Source organism: Barbus barbus, assembly GCF_936440315.1.
Source record: "Barbus barbus genome assembly, chromosome: 10".
Lineage (NCBI taxonomy): Eukaryota > Metazoa > Chordata > Actinopteri > Cypriniformes > Cyprinidae > Barbus > Barbus barbus.
Genome location: NC_136738.1, coordinates 21,333,071 through 21,351,366, shown reverse-complemented (window position 1 = coordinate 21,351,366; position 18,296 = coordinate 21,333,071). Strand labels below are relative to the sequence as shown.

Here is an 18,296-nt window from a genome sequence, read left to right as displayed (position 1 = left end):
TGTTACTCCCCTCCAGTGCAAACAATGGCCGTTACCTAACAAGACCGAAGAGCTGCTCCAACAACAAAAGATCCATTAAATCTGCCACGCACTACTACTGCCTCCAATCGCTAGCCTTCTATGCTCCAGCTTGTAGCGCCAGGCATCTGTTGCTACCCACTGGGCATAAAAACAATTATTCTACATAATATGAGGCCTCCATTCAATTTCTGTGTATCAGTTTTTATGCTCCACACTATCCCTGTTTATGCACTCTGTGGAGTGCGGCCCATGTTCAGTTTATGGGTTGAGATTTGAAGCCCATTGTTTATCATTCTAATTCCATTTTAGTGATGTTTGCTATTATTATTGGGGTTAGAGGTTTGTTCTACATCCTAATCACTTTTAGAACTGCATAGCAACATACAAAAACAACCACATATTCAAATTTTCTTCAAAAATTTGTACTTTTTTTAAAATTTTAAAATTTAACAATAATTCCTCAATTCTTATTTTAGATTTAATTTGTTGTATTTTAAATGGATGGAAAAGTTACATTTGTTAACCCCTGTATTGTCTTCACAGCGTTGTTCAACCTCATCCCTGTGGGCCTTCGGGTCGTTGCTATTCAGTCTGTGAAGACGGGCTTGTACATCGCCATGAATGGAGAAGGCCATCTGTACACATCAGTGAGTACACACAGTTGTATTCTTCGGATAACAATTCTTACAATTCCAACAATTCTCTGTTTCTGAACCTAGTGAATTACTGTCTACATAAGCAGCATCCTTCTAAGGCAGTGTCCTGTACCTGTAATAACTGACTGATTGTGTATGGGAGAATTGATACAACTGATTCCAATACAGTTTGACATTACCATATTGCTACATTTATGGATACTATTATTTAATAGCCATAAAAATACATAGTACACACAAATATTGGTTAAAACAGTCCATTGTGATTAGATTGAAGTATAGATGTCTTATAAGGAAGCTTGCTTGGTACCGAAACTTTTGACTGGATTTAAAATCTACCAGAGTTTAACTTAGAAACATCATGATTTTGTGATCTTGGACACATACAAAATCTGCAATCTGCCCACTCTCGCTCGCAATATCAGTCAGTAGTTCACTCTCAGATGTTGGCATGGCCATCTCATTTACAATGACACATCAGCTCAGGCTCAAAGCTGATACCCTCTTCGCTACTGCTTTATAACCCTTGAGCTCAAACTCATCTGAAGATAAATTCTCACTGCAGGTAAAAGATGAGTCATTGTGACCACCACAAATTTTTGGGCAGAACATCTTGTGATCTATTGTTTCATTCTGTAAAAACTGATATTGCACTAATACATAGAAGTCGTATCTGTCCAGACAGGTATACGAGTAGCTGAGACAAGTTAAGCAGAAATGTCTTTGCATGCTAGAAATCATTATGGAGCTATAATACATAATAGAGCATGTCTCTGTAATGGTTTTAGTTTTAAATGTAAACCACAATTATGCACACCCACATGTGCATTAGTGGTTTTATAAAGACCTGTTGCTGAATGTATCGTGCTACATTACAGTCTTCATGTTTACCATCAAACACTACATTTAGCCTACAGTGAAATGTATTCACCTTGACCAGATGGTCATTAATTACTGGCAACCATGGCAATCAGTGAGGTGTTACCTTTCCTCTCTGGTGCTGGTCATTATTGACAGAGCACTGCACAGTACAAATTCACAGCACTTGATTGAATCCTGTTGAAATGCAATCGATATCTCCAAAAATATTGGACATTTTTATTGTAGCACTTCTTACAGTATGTTGTTTGTTTTCCTAATTTAAAAGTCATTTGGGATAAAAGCGTGTACTGATTTTATAAATGGTAATTTAAAAGTAATCATGTAAATTTAATAGTCAACACTTACGGATAACTTTGCATACAGAGAAAGGGAGATGTGAGACAATCCCCAAAAGTATTTTGACAGCTTTGAACATTTAGGACACACTTGAAATGAATAAATGCAACTGAATTAGATGATATGTCAAACCAAGTGTGATCCGCAAACATGTGAATGTTATGCCTTTTCTCTGAACTAACTGTTTTTTTAGACTTTTAACCAGTTGGTTAAAAAAAATGCAACTACAGTTTGTTAATTTGAACTTTTTTGGTGATTTATTTTTTTTTTCTTGCTTGAAAACTGTGTTTGCGTTAAGATAAGTTACACTTGCTTTGATATATGTGTTTATTTTATTGTTGTCATATTTTGAAGAGTGTCTGAAGTGCCTAGATGTATATGCCTCATACATTTTCCAATTATACAGGTATTTTTAGTGCTAGACATTAGTTTTAAAATAATGGTTATATGGACTATACATGTTGACTATACATGTTGATATGCAGAAGCTGTTCTTCCCTGGCAACAAGCTAATACTTCCAATATTCAGCCACAGCTGACCCAGCATATTTCACTGGGGAGTCTTATACAATGACAATCTTTTTCAGTCCTAATGGGCTTACTAATCAACTCCATGGATGCGCCCACACACTCTCTCAGCTTTCTATCACTGCTTCTTTTCTGCTCTCTCTGTTCCTGTGTGAATGACTCAGGTAATGGCAGAGAATGCTCCCCTCCTTTTTCTCTGTCTGTTCTCTGAGGTTTGTACATTCATTTGTCATTATTCCTCTTTTCTATGAGAATGTGCAGTTATTACCTGACTCTCCATCCATTAGAGGCCATTTTTCATTAGTGAATAAAATAAGCGCATTTATCCCGTAGATGCCCTCAGATTTTTATTAAAAATTACATTTAATTCTAGCACTACAGCAAACATGAGTTTAACCATTTTGAAGAGCTTCATAGAGTTTATAGTTTTTGCTAAATTAAATTAATAAAAATAATCAATGGAATTAATAGTATTTGCAGCATTTTGGGATACACGGCTAGGCAGGAAAATAGAATGAGATTTATTATTATTCTGAGACCACTAAAACTGGTCTGCTGTGGATGAAATGAGTTTTGTGTCCATTTCTATCATTCCAACATTTTATTGTATCACAGATAAATGACATTTTATACTGTACGATCAATCGTTACTCATTTTCCTTCATCAGTCAAACACAAATAAAGGCACGCTAATGGCCCACTTTGATTAGTTGATCTCTATTCTCTCTTAGAGGCAGGCTGAGAGAATACGATTCTCCCGTTGAATAGAGCGGAATTCCATTAAGAAGCTCTAGCACTGCATCCTGGTCTTTTGTCTGTCAGGCCTATTTTTTGTACAGTGCGGGAGTACAAGTGACCCAATAGTATCAAAACATCCTGAAGTCTCGGCACAATGGACTCATGCCTGGGAGAAAAGAAAGACTTCAATAATCTTCCATTTTTCAATCCCTCTCTTTTGTTCAAAGGGCTCAAACTCTGCTTTCCTCTCTGCCGTTGATGTTCATAGGCTGATTCATCCTTTGGAATAATAATCAAGCTCCTTTTCTGGGTGGCTGCAGGTGTGACAGTTATGCAGTTATAAATACAAATATAAATAAATACAAAACAGCATTGCTCTGAAAAGCAAACATACTTGTCTGCTTGAGTGAATGAGAAATGTGCATGTAACTTTTAAAACAATTGGCAAAGAACAACAAAAAAAAGAAGACAAACAAGAATTGCATATTTGTTCATTTGAGTCGCTGTATGAAGTTATATGGCCGAGTGATCTGGCTTTTCGTGGTTCTCTGGCTCTCTTCAAAGCTGTTTGTTCCCCTCTATGGATTGAAGAGGTCTATAGCTTTATTGCCCCGCCACACTTGTTAGAGCTACCTTTCATGAGTGTTAGATTGACTCTTCACATCAGTAGACTGGCCCCTGTAGGCTTACATTCCTTTGGTGCTTGTGTAGTTTGAACTATTGCTACCAGAGATTTCTTACAAAGCTCAGTTCACTATAGAGCCAATTTGATTAGTTAAGTATTTGATTTATTATCTGAACACTTATTGTATGATGCAGCCACAGTGCAATGCAGTAATGAATAAATCTTATTATGGATCTTTTTGGCATATTTCTAAATGATAAATAAAAAGATTTTAGGCCTATGAATTAACATAACCACATCTGTCATCTCTTGACATAATGACAATATTTCCGCTCATTTTTTCGCTGTTTTCTACAGTACTTGTAATCTCATTCAGTGTTGGTGGTTGTGTAATAGTGGGCTATAAAAACATTCAAATCTTTCCATGTTTCCTGCTATGAGTTTGCTGGCTGCCAGGATTTCTTGTAGGGTAAACATATATGTTGGTTAAAGATAAGAACTTGTCTTCTTACCACATATTTCTGAACAGTAATCTCATATCTAACCAGAGGTTTCACATAACCTGTCCAGTCAGAGATAAGCAGGGTCCAATCCCTGTCTTCCTGCTGACGATTGTGAGATTATCAGCACTGTTAAAACAAATAAAATACCGTCACAATTTTTAGACATATTTATTCCTGTAGTAAGGGGCACATTTCTCCAATGGGCCAGAAAACCCAGACCAAAAAACAACCTGAGGATATAAGCTGTAAAAGACAAGATATGACTGAGTTCATCCCATGGCATTTCTCAGTGGCAGATGGCTCAGTCTGATTATATTCTCAAGTGTTGATTGTTCTCACCCTCATGTCTAAATCTTCCTACACATTTTTTGTTTGTTTGTTTTGTTTGAACAAGCAACCAAAATCACAGAGCATAATATTTTATGATGAAATGCCTTATTAAATGGAATATGCAAAAATGCTTTAGCTTATATTATTTGTATTAAATTTGCATCTTGAATGTGAATCGTGATGAGAACCTGTTTTATTTTTTATAAATAAGCTTCACCAACCTGTGTTACCTGAATACAGAGGCAGCAGAGGGAGAAACCAGGGACTGGTGAGAAACCATCTTCATGCATTAATGAACAATAAGGTCAAAGGTACAAGCTGGCTTGGAAAATAGAATCAGGGGACAAGTCGTCTATAAATAGGTCTTTTTTCATTCTGTTAAGATGAATAATACCACAATTACTATTATGTCTTTTTCTGTTATTGTCATTTGGCCTATATATAACTACGCCCATGTCCATTGTGCAGACAATTAAATTTAGAATAGACCGTCACTAAGCATAAGCACTTTTGCAACACATAGCCCAAGGGTCAACGACAAGATGTCCGTGCATCTTTTTTACTGGCATTGGTATAGAGAGCAGGCTAGCTCACCTATGAACCAATGCAGTCATTTAAAGGCAGATGGAGGTTTGGGAGGAAGGTGTCATGTGAAAGCCCAGTCGCAGAGTTAATGGAGCCCCATCAGTGAGATGGTGCTTGGCACGTTGATAAAGTTTCCCTCTGCCAGCTTGTGCAGCAGAGAGGGGTCTTATTTGGAAATACATAGGCAAAACAAGGTCAGGTGACTAATGGAGGCGAAAGCAATTTCACCGTCAGACAACATCTAAATGGAATCCTTTGCTTGCTCCCCGACAGTGGCATTACTGCCGTGCCAGTTTCGTCTCTTTTCGGCTGGCCATATCTTCAGGCAAGTTTGGTCACGTTTTCAATTTACATTCATTTTTGTCATCTGTTTTCAGCCATGTAATGACTTTATGAGCTTTGGAACACAAGCTGTGAACACAAAAGGGCTTTATGGACTGAAGCATGCTGTCGTCTGATTGTGCAATATTTAATATTCTCTGTTTATAAGGTACTTTGGTTCTTCTTGAGTATTGCAACGTCGGCCTAACACATCCCAAAGGGAAAAAATGTCATAAATGTATCTATAAGATGCTGCCCTTTGGGGTTAGCAAGATTTATTATTGTTTTTGAAAGAAGGCTTTTATACTTGCCGAGGGTACATTTATTTGATCAAAAATACAATAGAAACCTTAATATTGTGAAATGTATTGAAATTTAAAATGGCTGTTTTCTATTTTAATATATTTCAAAATGTAATTTATTCCTGCAATGGCAAAGCTGAATTTTCAGCAGCCTTTACTCTTCAGTGTCACATGATCCTTCAAAAATCATGATTTGGTGCTCAAAAACATATCTGATTATTATCAATTTTAAAAACAGTTGTAATGCTTAAAAGGGATAGTTCCCTCAAAAATTACAATTCTGTCATCATTTCCTCACCGTAAAGTTTTTTTTCCAGAACCATATGAATTAATTTGTTCTGCTGAACAGTGAAGATATTTTGGAGAATGTGGGACCAGTTGCTGGTCCCCATTGACCCCACATCTTTTCTCCACAACTGTGGTCTTTTGTGGAATATTTTTGTGGAAACTGTGATAAATAGTTAGTTTAAAAGAACAGAATTATTTCAAATAATCTTTTGTAAAAGTATTTACTCTCACTTTTGATCAATTTAACATCTCTTAACTGAATAAAAGACTTAATTTATTTTATTTTCTTATTAACCCCAAACTTTTGAACAGTAATATGTTTTCAAGAGATTGATGTTCTGTAAAGCTTTTTTAGCTGCTGTAGGGGGAGTTTAGCTTTCTCTTTATACTGCTAGAAAGCATTTAGGGACAGATTTACTAAACTGGGCAAATTAACGTTAGAGCGCAATTCCATAAAAGCACCAATGGGAGGGGAAAATTCTGCAGGTGATTTACTAACAATATGCACATTAAAGACAACAAACGCAGCTAGATTATTTCCATAATGTCCAGCGCAATCTACCAAGAGCAGCGCAAATTACTGCCTGCTTTAAGACATGCTTTTTTGGGCGTTAAATAATGGCGCAAATACCAGTAATTTGACGAGTGCAAACGTTAGTAAATTGCGTTGCATGATTAATTTTAATACTCTCCTCCCATAAATTTTTGCGTCTAAAAGCAAAACTCCTACAAATGCATATTCAATATGGTCAGGTATAAAATAACTAATTCTATGCTAATTCTTCACTGCGTGTCTTTAGTAAATCCTGACAGCACTGTTTTAATGCCAAAAGACAGTTTGCACTGGCGCAAGCTGTTGGTATATCTGGCATTTAGAATGTCACTTGTTATTTGATCAGAAGAACTGGTCTTGTATTTATTGACATGATAGTTATGTAAGTTTGTTCGTTCACATATCCACATATCCATTTGAGCTGTCCACTCAATCGAATCTCCAGTTTTTCTTTGTGGAAGGGCCATACAATCATAATGGAGGCTAGTAACTCTACATTGATCCTCAAATGAAAGGGTTCACTTTGTAAAATCTGCCTATGTCTTCATAAAAAAGAATGCTGCAAGAAAGAGACAGCCTACTTTTGGAGCCGTGCGTTATGTGTATCTGACAGATAATCTGTGCGCAACAGAGCGGAAAGAACGCAGTATCGATTAGAGAGCAGGAGACAGTCTGAGAGGTGGAGGATCTTCTTGATGGCACAGGAGGAAAAGCTTTGGGTATGTCGGTGGATTTTCATATTGTTGTGAGCAGTCAGGCTTCACTTAAGACATTGTCTACAGAAGCCCTAGTGGCTTATGCATTCGTGGAAAACATTTTCTGTTTTCCTGACCAAGGTTGTTTGAGTAGGTGTAGATATTTAGTCAGGTTAGATGATGAATAGAGAGATTGTATTGTATAGAGCTATCATTGTGGGAAGGAAGACTGCTAAGTGAAGTCTCTAGTATAAATAGAATAAGTGCTATCTATTTTATCAACAATTGTTGAAATGATGAAGTACATCTGCAGCTAAATAACTGATAACCTCCCTTAAAAATAAAGTCAGGTATTTGCAATATTATTGAATATAATGTTTAACAGGTACTGTATGTATCTGTTTAAGTTCCCAATGAAGGTTTATGATCTTTATAATGAGACTATAGCTGCTTTTCCACTGAAATTACATGGAACAATTTGTCCCAGGAACTTTTTCCCCCAGACATGTTGCTGTCTGCGTTTACCTGGTGAAATAGCAAATAGCCTGGTGACATAGGTCTGCACGTGTTTCTCAATACCAAGTACGCAAATTTCGGACTTTGAACTCCCGGGGACGGGACGACGCAAGTCCGGTAATTCTGAAAACAGCAGCGTACTTGATAACATCAGTCAGCTCACCTTGGCTACTGCAATTTTCCTCACTGTATTTACAATAAGATGAAACATGATATCAAACACCACTGCCTCTTTTTGGTTTCATTTAAACATATTAATGGCCGCAGAAATGTAGTTCAGGGAATGTACATACATTACAATGAAATGAAATATTAAACATTATTGCTTCTTTTAATTTTAATTTTAACATATTAATAGATTAATAGAATAAAGCCCAAAGATTACCTGTTAGATTTACCCAAAACGAATTAGATCTTATGTTTAACCACTACAGAGACATCAAAGCCAGCGGCAAATGTCAGAAGGACTAGCCGACTTGAGGCTGCTCTCATCGGGATACATGAGCACTGAGCGGTGTCTCTGAAATCGGCGAAGCACATTTTCAAATAGGTGCTGTCTTTATAAATAGACCGCAGATTCGAGAGAACCCTCTGAGTCTGAGGTGATTTTTGGGCCCTTGAGATGTTTTGACATGCCCTGATATTTGTGCTTATTTCAGCTACTTATAACATACTATTCAGGGCTTGACATTAACCCTCTGGGCCCTGAGGGTGTTCTGGGGGCCTGGAGAACTTTCGACATGCCCTGACATTTGTGCTTTTTTCAGTTGCTTATAAAAATATAAATGGCTAAAGTCTAATAACACTGTAAACAGCACAAACTGGGCTACAATGTTAGCAGCATTTATGTACATGATTGTGTTTTTGAGAAAACAACGTTTATGCGTGGTTAGTGAAAAACTAAAATTTTGAAGTCACTGAAATAAGACCATAGAACACATACAGAACAATTGTTTACACGACTTTTGAGAACCAGATCTTGTAGGCTAGAATATTTACTTCACAATTATGTGAAAATCATTCTGCTTACTCATTCACAGAAAACAATATATTGATTTAAATTTTTTAAGACGTGATTGAAAGCCAATATGCGAGGGAGTGGCAATGGCCTTGAATATTAAGTGATTTTCACCTGAGAGACAAAGGGCCCTCCCCTAAAGGCTGCTAATGGCCCATCATTGTGACTGTGACTGAGGCAGTTAAGAGAGAATGTGAGGAGATTGAAAAAAAGATTTTTTTAAATTATTTGCATTTAATTTACAACACAGTATAATCAAAACATACATAATGAAAGTCAAAGACACATTATTGTGAACACTGATCTAACCACAGAGATGTGAACAGACTTTCAGTCATTCCTGCAACAGATTCTGTTCAACAAGTGAAACAAATAAATCATACCTGATATATACGTGTGTTATTTAAGTGTTTCTGCTACTTTCCATGGATTCAAGAAGAAAAAAAACATAATCAGTAGTCAAGGAGCTTGTTTTACCATAGAATATCAGTGTAGTTGAACATCTGATGTTGGTACAGCGCTCTCAGAGGAAAACAGTTGGAAGAAAGTCAGCAGGATTCATCTGTGGTTCAGGTACCTGATTCAATAAAATACGAACAACCAAAAACATTTGTGAGCATGTTAATATCAGGAGCATATATATAAGAAACTAATATAATATAAACATATATATATATATATATATATATATATATATATGAGAAACTAATTATTATTGTTTAGAAAAAAACAACTATGATTTTGTACTCATATAGCCTAGTGTGTATGATTTTATAGTAGCTGTTATGATTCTGTAGCCATAAACTCACGTGCTTTGTACTATTAAAAAAAGGATATTTTATATCTGAGAAACTAATTATTATTGTTTAACACGCTATTAAATATATTTGTGAACATTAAACATTCTTCTAAACATTCTTAGATGCGTAGCATTCATCATGTTAGTTGGTTTCATACGGATAACTTTATCACAGAATGTTTGTTTTCGATTACTTCATTTAAAAGCAGACACTTCAAGCTTTCTATAGATATAACTCTCATGTTTCTGTGTTGAGAATTCGCTGAGTTACACTTTTTACATTTTATTAACGTGTTTCTAAAAGCAGTTCACGGAGATGAAGACAGAGAGCGCACCCAGTTTGTTTTCTTTTTTTCCCAAAACCACAAAGTTTTGTTGTAATTGTTAACAGTTTAAAAAACTTAACAGTTTCGATTGATGTATAACACTTATTTGTGTGACCAAAATTAACAGAGTATTTTTAGTGTCTTTTGCACTGATCTTAAAAAAACCGAGCTGGTATCGCTGGCAATACCGTCGACCCCAGAGGGTTAAACAACTACATTCTCATCTGAAATCCTTTTAAAACTACAGGTCCTTCTCAAAAAATTAGCATATTGTGATAAAGTTCATTATTTTCTGTAATGTACTGATAAACATTAGACTTTCATATATTTTAGATTCATTACAACACAACTGAAGTAGTTCAAGCCTTTTATTGTTTTAATATTGATGATTTTGGCATACAGCTCATGAAAACCCAAAATTCCTATCTCAAAAAATTAGCATATCATGAAAAGGTTCTCTAAACGAGCTATTAACCTAATCATCTGAATCAACTAATTAACTCTAAACACCTGCAAAAGATTCCTGAGGCTTTTAAAAACTCCCAGCCTGGTTCATTACTCAAAACCGCAATCATGGGTAAGACTGCCGACCTGACTGCTGTCCAGAAGGCCATCATTGACACCCTCAAGCAAGAGGGTAAGACACAGAAAGAAATTTCTGAACGAATAGGCTGTTCCCAGAGTGCTGTATCAAGGCACCTCAGTGGGAAGTCTGTGGGAAGCAAAAAGTGTGGCAGAAAACGCAGCACAACGAGAAGAGGCGACCGGACCCTGAGGAAGATTGTGGAGAAGGACCGATTCCAGACCTTGGGGGACCTGCGGAAGCAGTGGACTGAGTCTGGAGTATAAACATCCAGAGCCACCGTGTACAGGCGTGTGCAGGAAATGGGCTACAGGTGCCGCATTCCCCAGGTCAAGCCACTTTTGAACCAGAAACAGCGGCAGAAGCGCCTGACCTGGGCTACAGAGAAGCAGCACTGGACTGTTGCTCAGTGGTCCAAAGTACTTTTTTCGGATGAAAGCAAATTTTGCATGTCATTCGGAAATCAAGGTGCCAGAGTCTGGAGGAAGACTGGGGAGAGGGAAATGCCAAAATGCCTGAAGTCCAGTGTCAAGTACCCACAGTCAGTGATGCTGGTGTTGGTCCACTGTGTTTTATCAAGGGCAGGGTCAATGCAGCTAGCTATCAGGAGATTTTGGAGCACTTCATGCTTCCATCTGCTGAAAAGCTTTATGGAGATGAAGATTTCATTTTTCAGCACGACCTGGCACCTGCTCACAGCGCCAAAACCACTGGTAAATGGTTTACTGACCATGGTATTACTGTGCTCAATTGGCCTGCCAACTCTCCTGACCTGAACCCCATAGAGAATCTGTGGGATATTGTGAAGAGAAAGTTGAGAGACGCAAGACCCAACACTCTGGATGAGCTTAAGGCCGCTATCGAAGCATCCTGGGCCTCCATAACACCTCAGCAGTGCCACAGGCTGATTGCCTCCATGCCACGCCGCATTGAAGCAGTCATTTCTGCAAAAGGATTCCCGACCAAGTATTGAGTGCATAACTGAACATAATTATTTGAAGGTTGACTTTTTTTTTGTATTAAAAACACTTTTCTTTTATTGGTCGGATGAAATATGCTAATTTTTTGAGATAGGAATTTTGGGTTTTCATGAGCTGTATGCCAAAATCATCAATATTAAAACAATAAAAGGCTTGAACTACTTCAGTTGTGTTGTATTGCATCTAAAATATATGAAAGTCTAATGTTTATCAGTACATTACAGAAAATAATGAACTTTATCACAATATGCTAATTTTTGGAGAAGGACCTGTACATTTCAAGACACAATAACAGTAATATTTAAAAAAATTATGCAAATATGGTGGTTGAAATACAATGCTGCATGAGCTCAACCAATGAGCGTGTTCAGCGCCCAAGTCCCGCCCCCGAAAGTTCCGGACTTTTGAAAAAGTACTTCCTCGCAAGTAGGGACTTTCTGAGGAGCAAATTTTACCCAGAACTTTATTTAGATCCTGGTTCCTGCAGTGGAAACACACCGAGTACCAGCCCAAAGTCAAGCTGAGGACAAGACTTGGCTGTGAGCTGGTAGTGTGTTGACAGATTTCGAGGAAGCTATTGCTGAATGCCCACATTGTTCACACCAATAAAAGGACACTCCCTATGACTCCATGGATGAATCAGTTTCTTTTTTCTTTTTTTTCAGAGCCAGTAAAATAAATTTTTTTTTCCCAAAGTAATTTAAATGAGAATTTTTGACTATTCAACATGAATATCAATAATACAACAACATTTCAAGTATTCTCATTTATTTTCTCTCTGTATGCACACACAAGAGGAGCTATGAATGTCCTATCCGTTGGAAAGAGGGTATCTTCCGATCAATAGTTTTTTAATTTAAGGCGAGACACGGCAGGCAAAAACATCGTTTTTTTTTTATTGGTTAATTTTGAGATTTTTGGATATTTGTCTTCAATAACATGTCTTCTTTTAGACTTGTGGTGAAAAAAAGTCCGAAATACACATTTAGGTCTTTATTTTACTGCACTTTGTCTGTTTGCGTCTGTAGATTTCTCATAAATTCAACAAAAGTTGGCGTTCTAAATCAACATGCTGCTCCGCGATCTCTGCCTGTACCCAGTCATCACGTATACTGCTGGAAAGCTCTCTCTCTTCTCTACAATGCTGTCGGATCCAAATATGGTCATTTGCTTTTTATCAGCAACCAATCGTGAAAGTAAAAGAGGGGATTTAACTCTAAATGCGCAATCTCATTGGCTGAAGACAATTTCTGACAACGTGATTCGTTCAGAATCGTCACATGGTATGCTTTGACGCTTCCTTGTTTGGTTAAGCTTTCCGCGGGATCTTTTGAGTGAATTAATGAAAATGACTTCGCGTCAATCATCGAAAAGAGTACAGCAGTTGTCACTTGCAAGGGGGAAAAGGAAAATTAGTGATGGATTACCCAGTGAAATGCCCTCGGGAAGCGCATCTGAACGTAAGTTGTCGATGGGAGGTTTAGAATTTCTAATGTCAGAAATAGCCCAATACGTGTGGCTGTTACCACCTTGTAACATATTATAACATTACTGTAACAATATTTGTTTTGTATGGATGAAATATTTATTTATTTATAAGATTTATAAGAATAGAATAAAGTGCCATCTCATTCATTATGTTGTGTTGCGGTGGTCAGTTTTACTTTTACTTTTACTTTTAAAGACCTCTCTTTAAATTGAGAGAGGTCTTGAGTCACTTCACAGGACCAGGGAGCAGGTCAGGCAGGCTTATGCAGATATTGATGCAGATGTGGCAGAGTTGCTGAGAGAGGATGCAGATGCGGTGATAAATATCAGTGTGTCTTTTGATGGCACTTGGCAGAAAAGAGGGTTCACATCACACTATGGGATTGGGATCATCACACTTTTAATGAGGGGGCCTCTGCCATGCTTGCCATTATGGATAAGCTTTGGCTGGAAAGCACTGTCGTTACCGTCACCACCATCAGGGAAACCGACATGCTGAGGATCACAAAAGCCGAATCCATCCAGTCTGAGAGTGTAAAACATTGCAGAAAGACTGAGCACAGCTAAAAAGCTGAAAAGGCATCAGCAAGAGAGAGGTGAGGGGCCTACATGTGGTGCAGGCATGGAGAGCTAGGCTCTCAACCCTCATGGGTGAACTTTGTGTTCCGATGGACATAGATGACTAGAGTTGCAGTTCTGATGATAAGTTTGTGTCTGTATTTGTGCTTCTCTGTGGTTAGTTGAAGGTCTTATTTGGCAATGTTGTTTTATTCAGTTGTCATTGTTCATGGTCTACATTGTTATAAACATTTACTTGGCCAGTTGTTTTGCTTGTTAGCAATGTTTTCATATAAAAATGTGTGGATTTTTACAATATAAATCTTTAAAGCCCGTTTTCTCAAAATGACTTTTCTCTCATACTCCAAGTCCAAAATCTCCACTTCAGTAGCACCTATATACACCAAACTTTCCAGTCTTGTACCTAGTTATATTATGAAGACAATTACAGAGGGATTTGTAAATATATTATTCCTAGCCTGATTTATATAACATTTTATTCCAAAAAACATGGCGAAAATACATTTTTTAAGGCTATTGACAGTATATTCTGATTTACAGGATAACAAAAGTAGATATCCATAAATCCCTCTGTAATTTTTTTCCCATCTAATATGTGAACACAATGAAAAAATAATTTTGAACCTGGCTTTATCCAATTCTGAGATTTCGTTTTTTAAAATATATGCAAATTAGTGCATATTTAATTAGATAATGCCTAATTTGCATATTTAAACATAAAATTACAGAAACTTTGTAATACATTTTTTTCTCATCTTAATGTAGGTAATCAACTGGGAAAGTTTCATGGTGATATCTGCTAGTTAAAAATTTTACCCTATTCACCTGTAGTGTCTCGCCTTAATATTGAAATCTGAAAAAAAAAAGGCACATATTTAGTTTTTCATTTGTTCAAACAAAACGAAAAATCAAGAATTCGGCTTCATTTAATTTCATTTCATAGAAAACGAATAAACAACATGAACATTCGGTCTCTACATGTGGGCGAGAATAAAACATTAACCAAACATTACAACATAATAATAGTCCTTAAAAACATAATAGGAGTCCTCCGCTTCTATGGATTCTGAATGTATTTATTGCTACTACATTTGATCTCCTTCTCTTCATCAAATCAAACAGCCAGGTTAACGAATGCCTTGACACAAACCATATGGAGGCAGAGCCAAGACAGAGCTTTCTTTTGTGTAGGCATAAAATCTGCAATCTACCCATGAAATATTAGTTTATCTCATAAATACTATTAAATTACTTTGCACCTGCACTCACAACTACCTACTAGCCTACATCTTTGGCACACCGCCTGATTTATTATAGCTAACCAATCACTGAAACAAGCACTCTGAGAAACAAATAGTCCCATGCCAGTGTGATAACAACATATGATTTCCTAAATTTGTATAAAGTGCTCTATGAATAAAACTCAAAATAGAAAAATAATAGATGCTGTGAAGGTATATCAAAGTCATATCTTTTCATACCTGTCATATTATTTAAATTCCTCCATTGTCCAAAATGCAGCATATTAAACAAATTTATGACTGCATGTTCACATAAATTGATACTGGTCTGCGCCTCACTACAATACATTCTCCCCATGCTACAGTGCGTCCTGCAGCTTTGCCACACAGATTTTGATAGGTGGATAACTAAAACACCAAAGCACCAAAAGGCTCTGCCTCCGTACGGTTTGTGTCAAGCCATTCATTAATCTGGCTGTTTGATGAAGAGAAAGAGATAAAATGTAGTAGAAATGAACATGCTAAGAATCCGTAGAAGCGGAGGACTATTATTATGTTTTGTTATTATTATTATTATTAACTATTATTATGTTGTGATGTTTTGTTGACCAATCAGCAGAGAGGGGAGTTTCAATCCCGCCCACATGTAGAGATCGAATATTCAAGTAGTTTATTCGTTTTCTATCCCTGAACGTATAAACAAAAAATGAAGACCGAATTTTTTATTTTTCGTTTTAACTAATGAAAAACGAAAAAAAAAGCAGTTTTTTCATTTTTGAGATTTCAGTATTAAATTTAAAAACGATTGAACGGACGATACCCTGATTCATTGGGGAACAGCTTGAAAAGCCTATAGTATTTATAAGACAAGTGCACACTATAAACCACAAATATGTGCATTCAGTTTGTTAAAACTGTTTCATTATCTGATTGGCATTGACCTAATTACTGATACCATTATTTACCTTGGTTACAGTTTAAATTTCCATAAGGTGCTTCCAGTTGTTTTCAACAGATTCTACTTTGCCCAGCTGTCAACATGCATACACTATAGATGCCATAAACTATTTTGGGCATACCCTTTAATGGAAAAATCAAGCTGTAAGAAAAAGTAAAATATGGGATTCATTACAAAGCTGATTCTAATGAAAGTCTTATGCATTTATGCTAGATATCATGCAATTTGGTCAAAACAGTAATATTGCAATCGTTTTGACACGCATTGCAATTGGAACTGCAATATGATAAACATTTATCATGTCTTATTGCTGCTGCTCAGCATGAGCCCCACACTGCCGGTTTACTCTGATAGAAGCAGCGAAAGCACACAATATTGTAAACTGCAGCATTCTGTGCTTTAGTAATTGTGTTAGACATCATGATTTCATTTTTAATTATATAATTTGTGCATTATAAATGGATAGTGTACCAATGTCTAATAGTCTGGTGGTTTCCAAGCATTTAGACCCCAGTTTAGTTTCTCATTGTCATGTAGGTGCCACTTTCAGAAGTGTCATGCTCTTAACGAAGAGATGTCATGCCCACAAAACAGTGTGTCATCCCTCATTATACGACAATGTAATTATGGTAGTACATTTTCTCAATTCTTTGTAGTTTCAATAAAATGTACTGCTTTCCAAAAATTCAAGCCTGTAACATAAGTGGATTTCCCAATCTAAAATAGCACTTTTTATGAGGAGTTGCATTTCATGTTTTCGCCGAAAATGTCACGTCTGTAACGTAAAGTGCTATTTGATTATATGTCTCTGAAATAACTCATATTGTGCCTTGTGGGTGCTATGTAAGCATTTCATAAGAAGAAACTATTTTTGTAATTTGTACTTTATGAGCAAATTACATAAAAGGTAATGCAGGTTTCCATGCATACTGAACTCACAAGGCACGACAGCTTTACATGCATGGTGGACATTTGTAGTGGTAATGCATAATACGGCCTAAAGCATGCAAGTCTTTTCTGCTGTTCCACATTGAACGCTACTTTTCCTTGATGTATGTTCATTATATTGTAGTATAAGAGAGATCTTGATGTTACTGGGTCCTCAATGAATCTTCTTTACACATGATAAATTGAGTTCACGGGACACAAGAGCCAGTACCCACAGGATAAGCTTCCTATAGTGGCCATTGTTTCTGCTTATACTTTCCATATATTATTCAATAATGCAAGTCAAGGCCATAAAACATGTTCACTTGTGAAAAGACTTATGACCCTTGAAGAAATAGTTCCTTTCATTTGTCTTTCTAATGGTGGTATAATGTCAAAGCATAGTGCAGCCTGTTGCTTTCTGAAGATGAAATGTGCAAATGAACCCACGGAACGATAAAAAAGGAGCTCTAATGGCAAAACTGACCAGGACATTAAGTGAAAAGATGTAATTAGTTGTGTCTTACCAGAACAGCCTGATAACATTGATTTGCGTATAGTCTTAGCAACTGTCAGAGTGGACTTGGAGGACCTGTAATTAGCTTAGCATCTCATTTATTTTCAGAGAAGATTTGATGGTGATCGTGGGTGGTGTGTACTGTGGATTGAATCCCAGCCTTGTCCACCCTCAGTTTTACAGGCGTGCTTTGGATGAATGTTTCATAAAGCATCACAAACTCTTGCCTTTGCTTTATGCTGTGGTAGATAGCAATGTTAGAGCCATCAGGCTGGCAACTCTACAGACAAACACATTCAGCGATTAACAGAGTTTGAAACTGTGGCTTGCCAAGCTGCAAGCTACTCAAATAGAATCAGCCTCAGGCTATCCTTTTGAAAAAGTAGCTAGCAACAATACAATCTGCTAACAAAACTTAATTGAAGCTTTGCAGGGGGAAGTGTTTTGTTAATTGTGTAATTTTCAGATTGTATGTTGTATATTTTGAATATAGTGCAAAGGCTTGAGGGTCTGTAAGATTTTGTAATATTTTTGAAATAAGTCTGTTATGCTCGCCATGACATTAAAAGCACAGTAAAAAATATTGTGGCTAATATTGTGAAATAGTATTACAGTTTAAAGTAACTTGTTTTTATTTTAATATATTAAACATATTATGGCAAAGCTGGATTTACTCCAGTCTTCCAATGTTCTGTAACATTACAAATGGTCAAATTTGATACATTTAATGCATCCTTGTTGAATAAGGCTGTTTATTTAAAAAAAAAAAAAATCTTACTGACCCCAACCTTTTGAATGATGCAATTATATAACTTATTTTAAAAAATCAGGGCAGTATTCATCAGGCACAAACATTAAGGTAAACATTAATATCTGAATTTAGAATAAAAATGTATACATATCACAAATAATTAAATACTACAACAACATAATATCTAGATGTTAAAAACAGTAAAAACAACACTATTTGACTAGATTTTTATGGGTTTTTTATGTTTTTC

At 36.5% G+C, this 18,296-nt stretch overlaps 1 protein-coding gene across 2 annotated transcripts in view; it reads left to right on the top strand.

The window, feature by feature from the left end:
• Positions 1–18,296, top strand: part of LOC306876369 (fibroblast growth factor 14) — a 130,499-nt gene that overhangs the window by 74,993 nt on the left and 37,210 nt on the right. For both annotated transcript variants that reach the window (XM_079427473.1, XM_079427472.1), the window contains exon 3: positions 565–668. In XM_079427473.1, the coding sequence (XP_079283599.1) occupies positions 565–668 (104 nt within the window). The remainder of the gene's footprint in view (positions 1–564; positions 669–18,296) is intronic.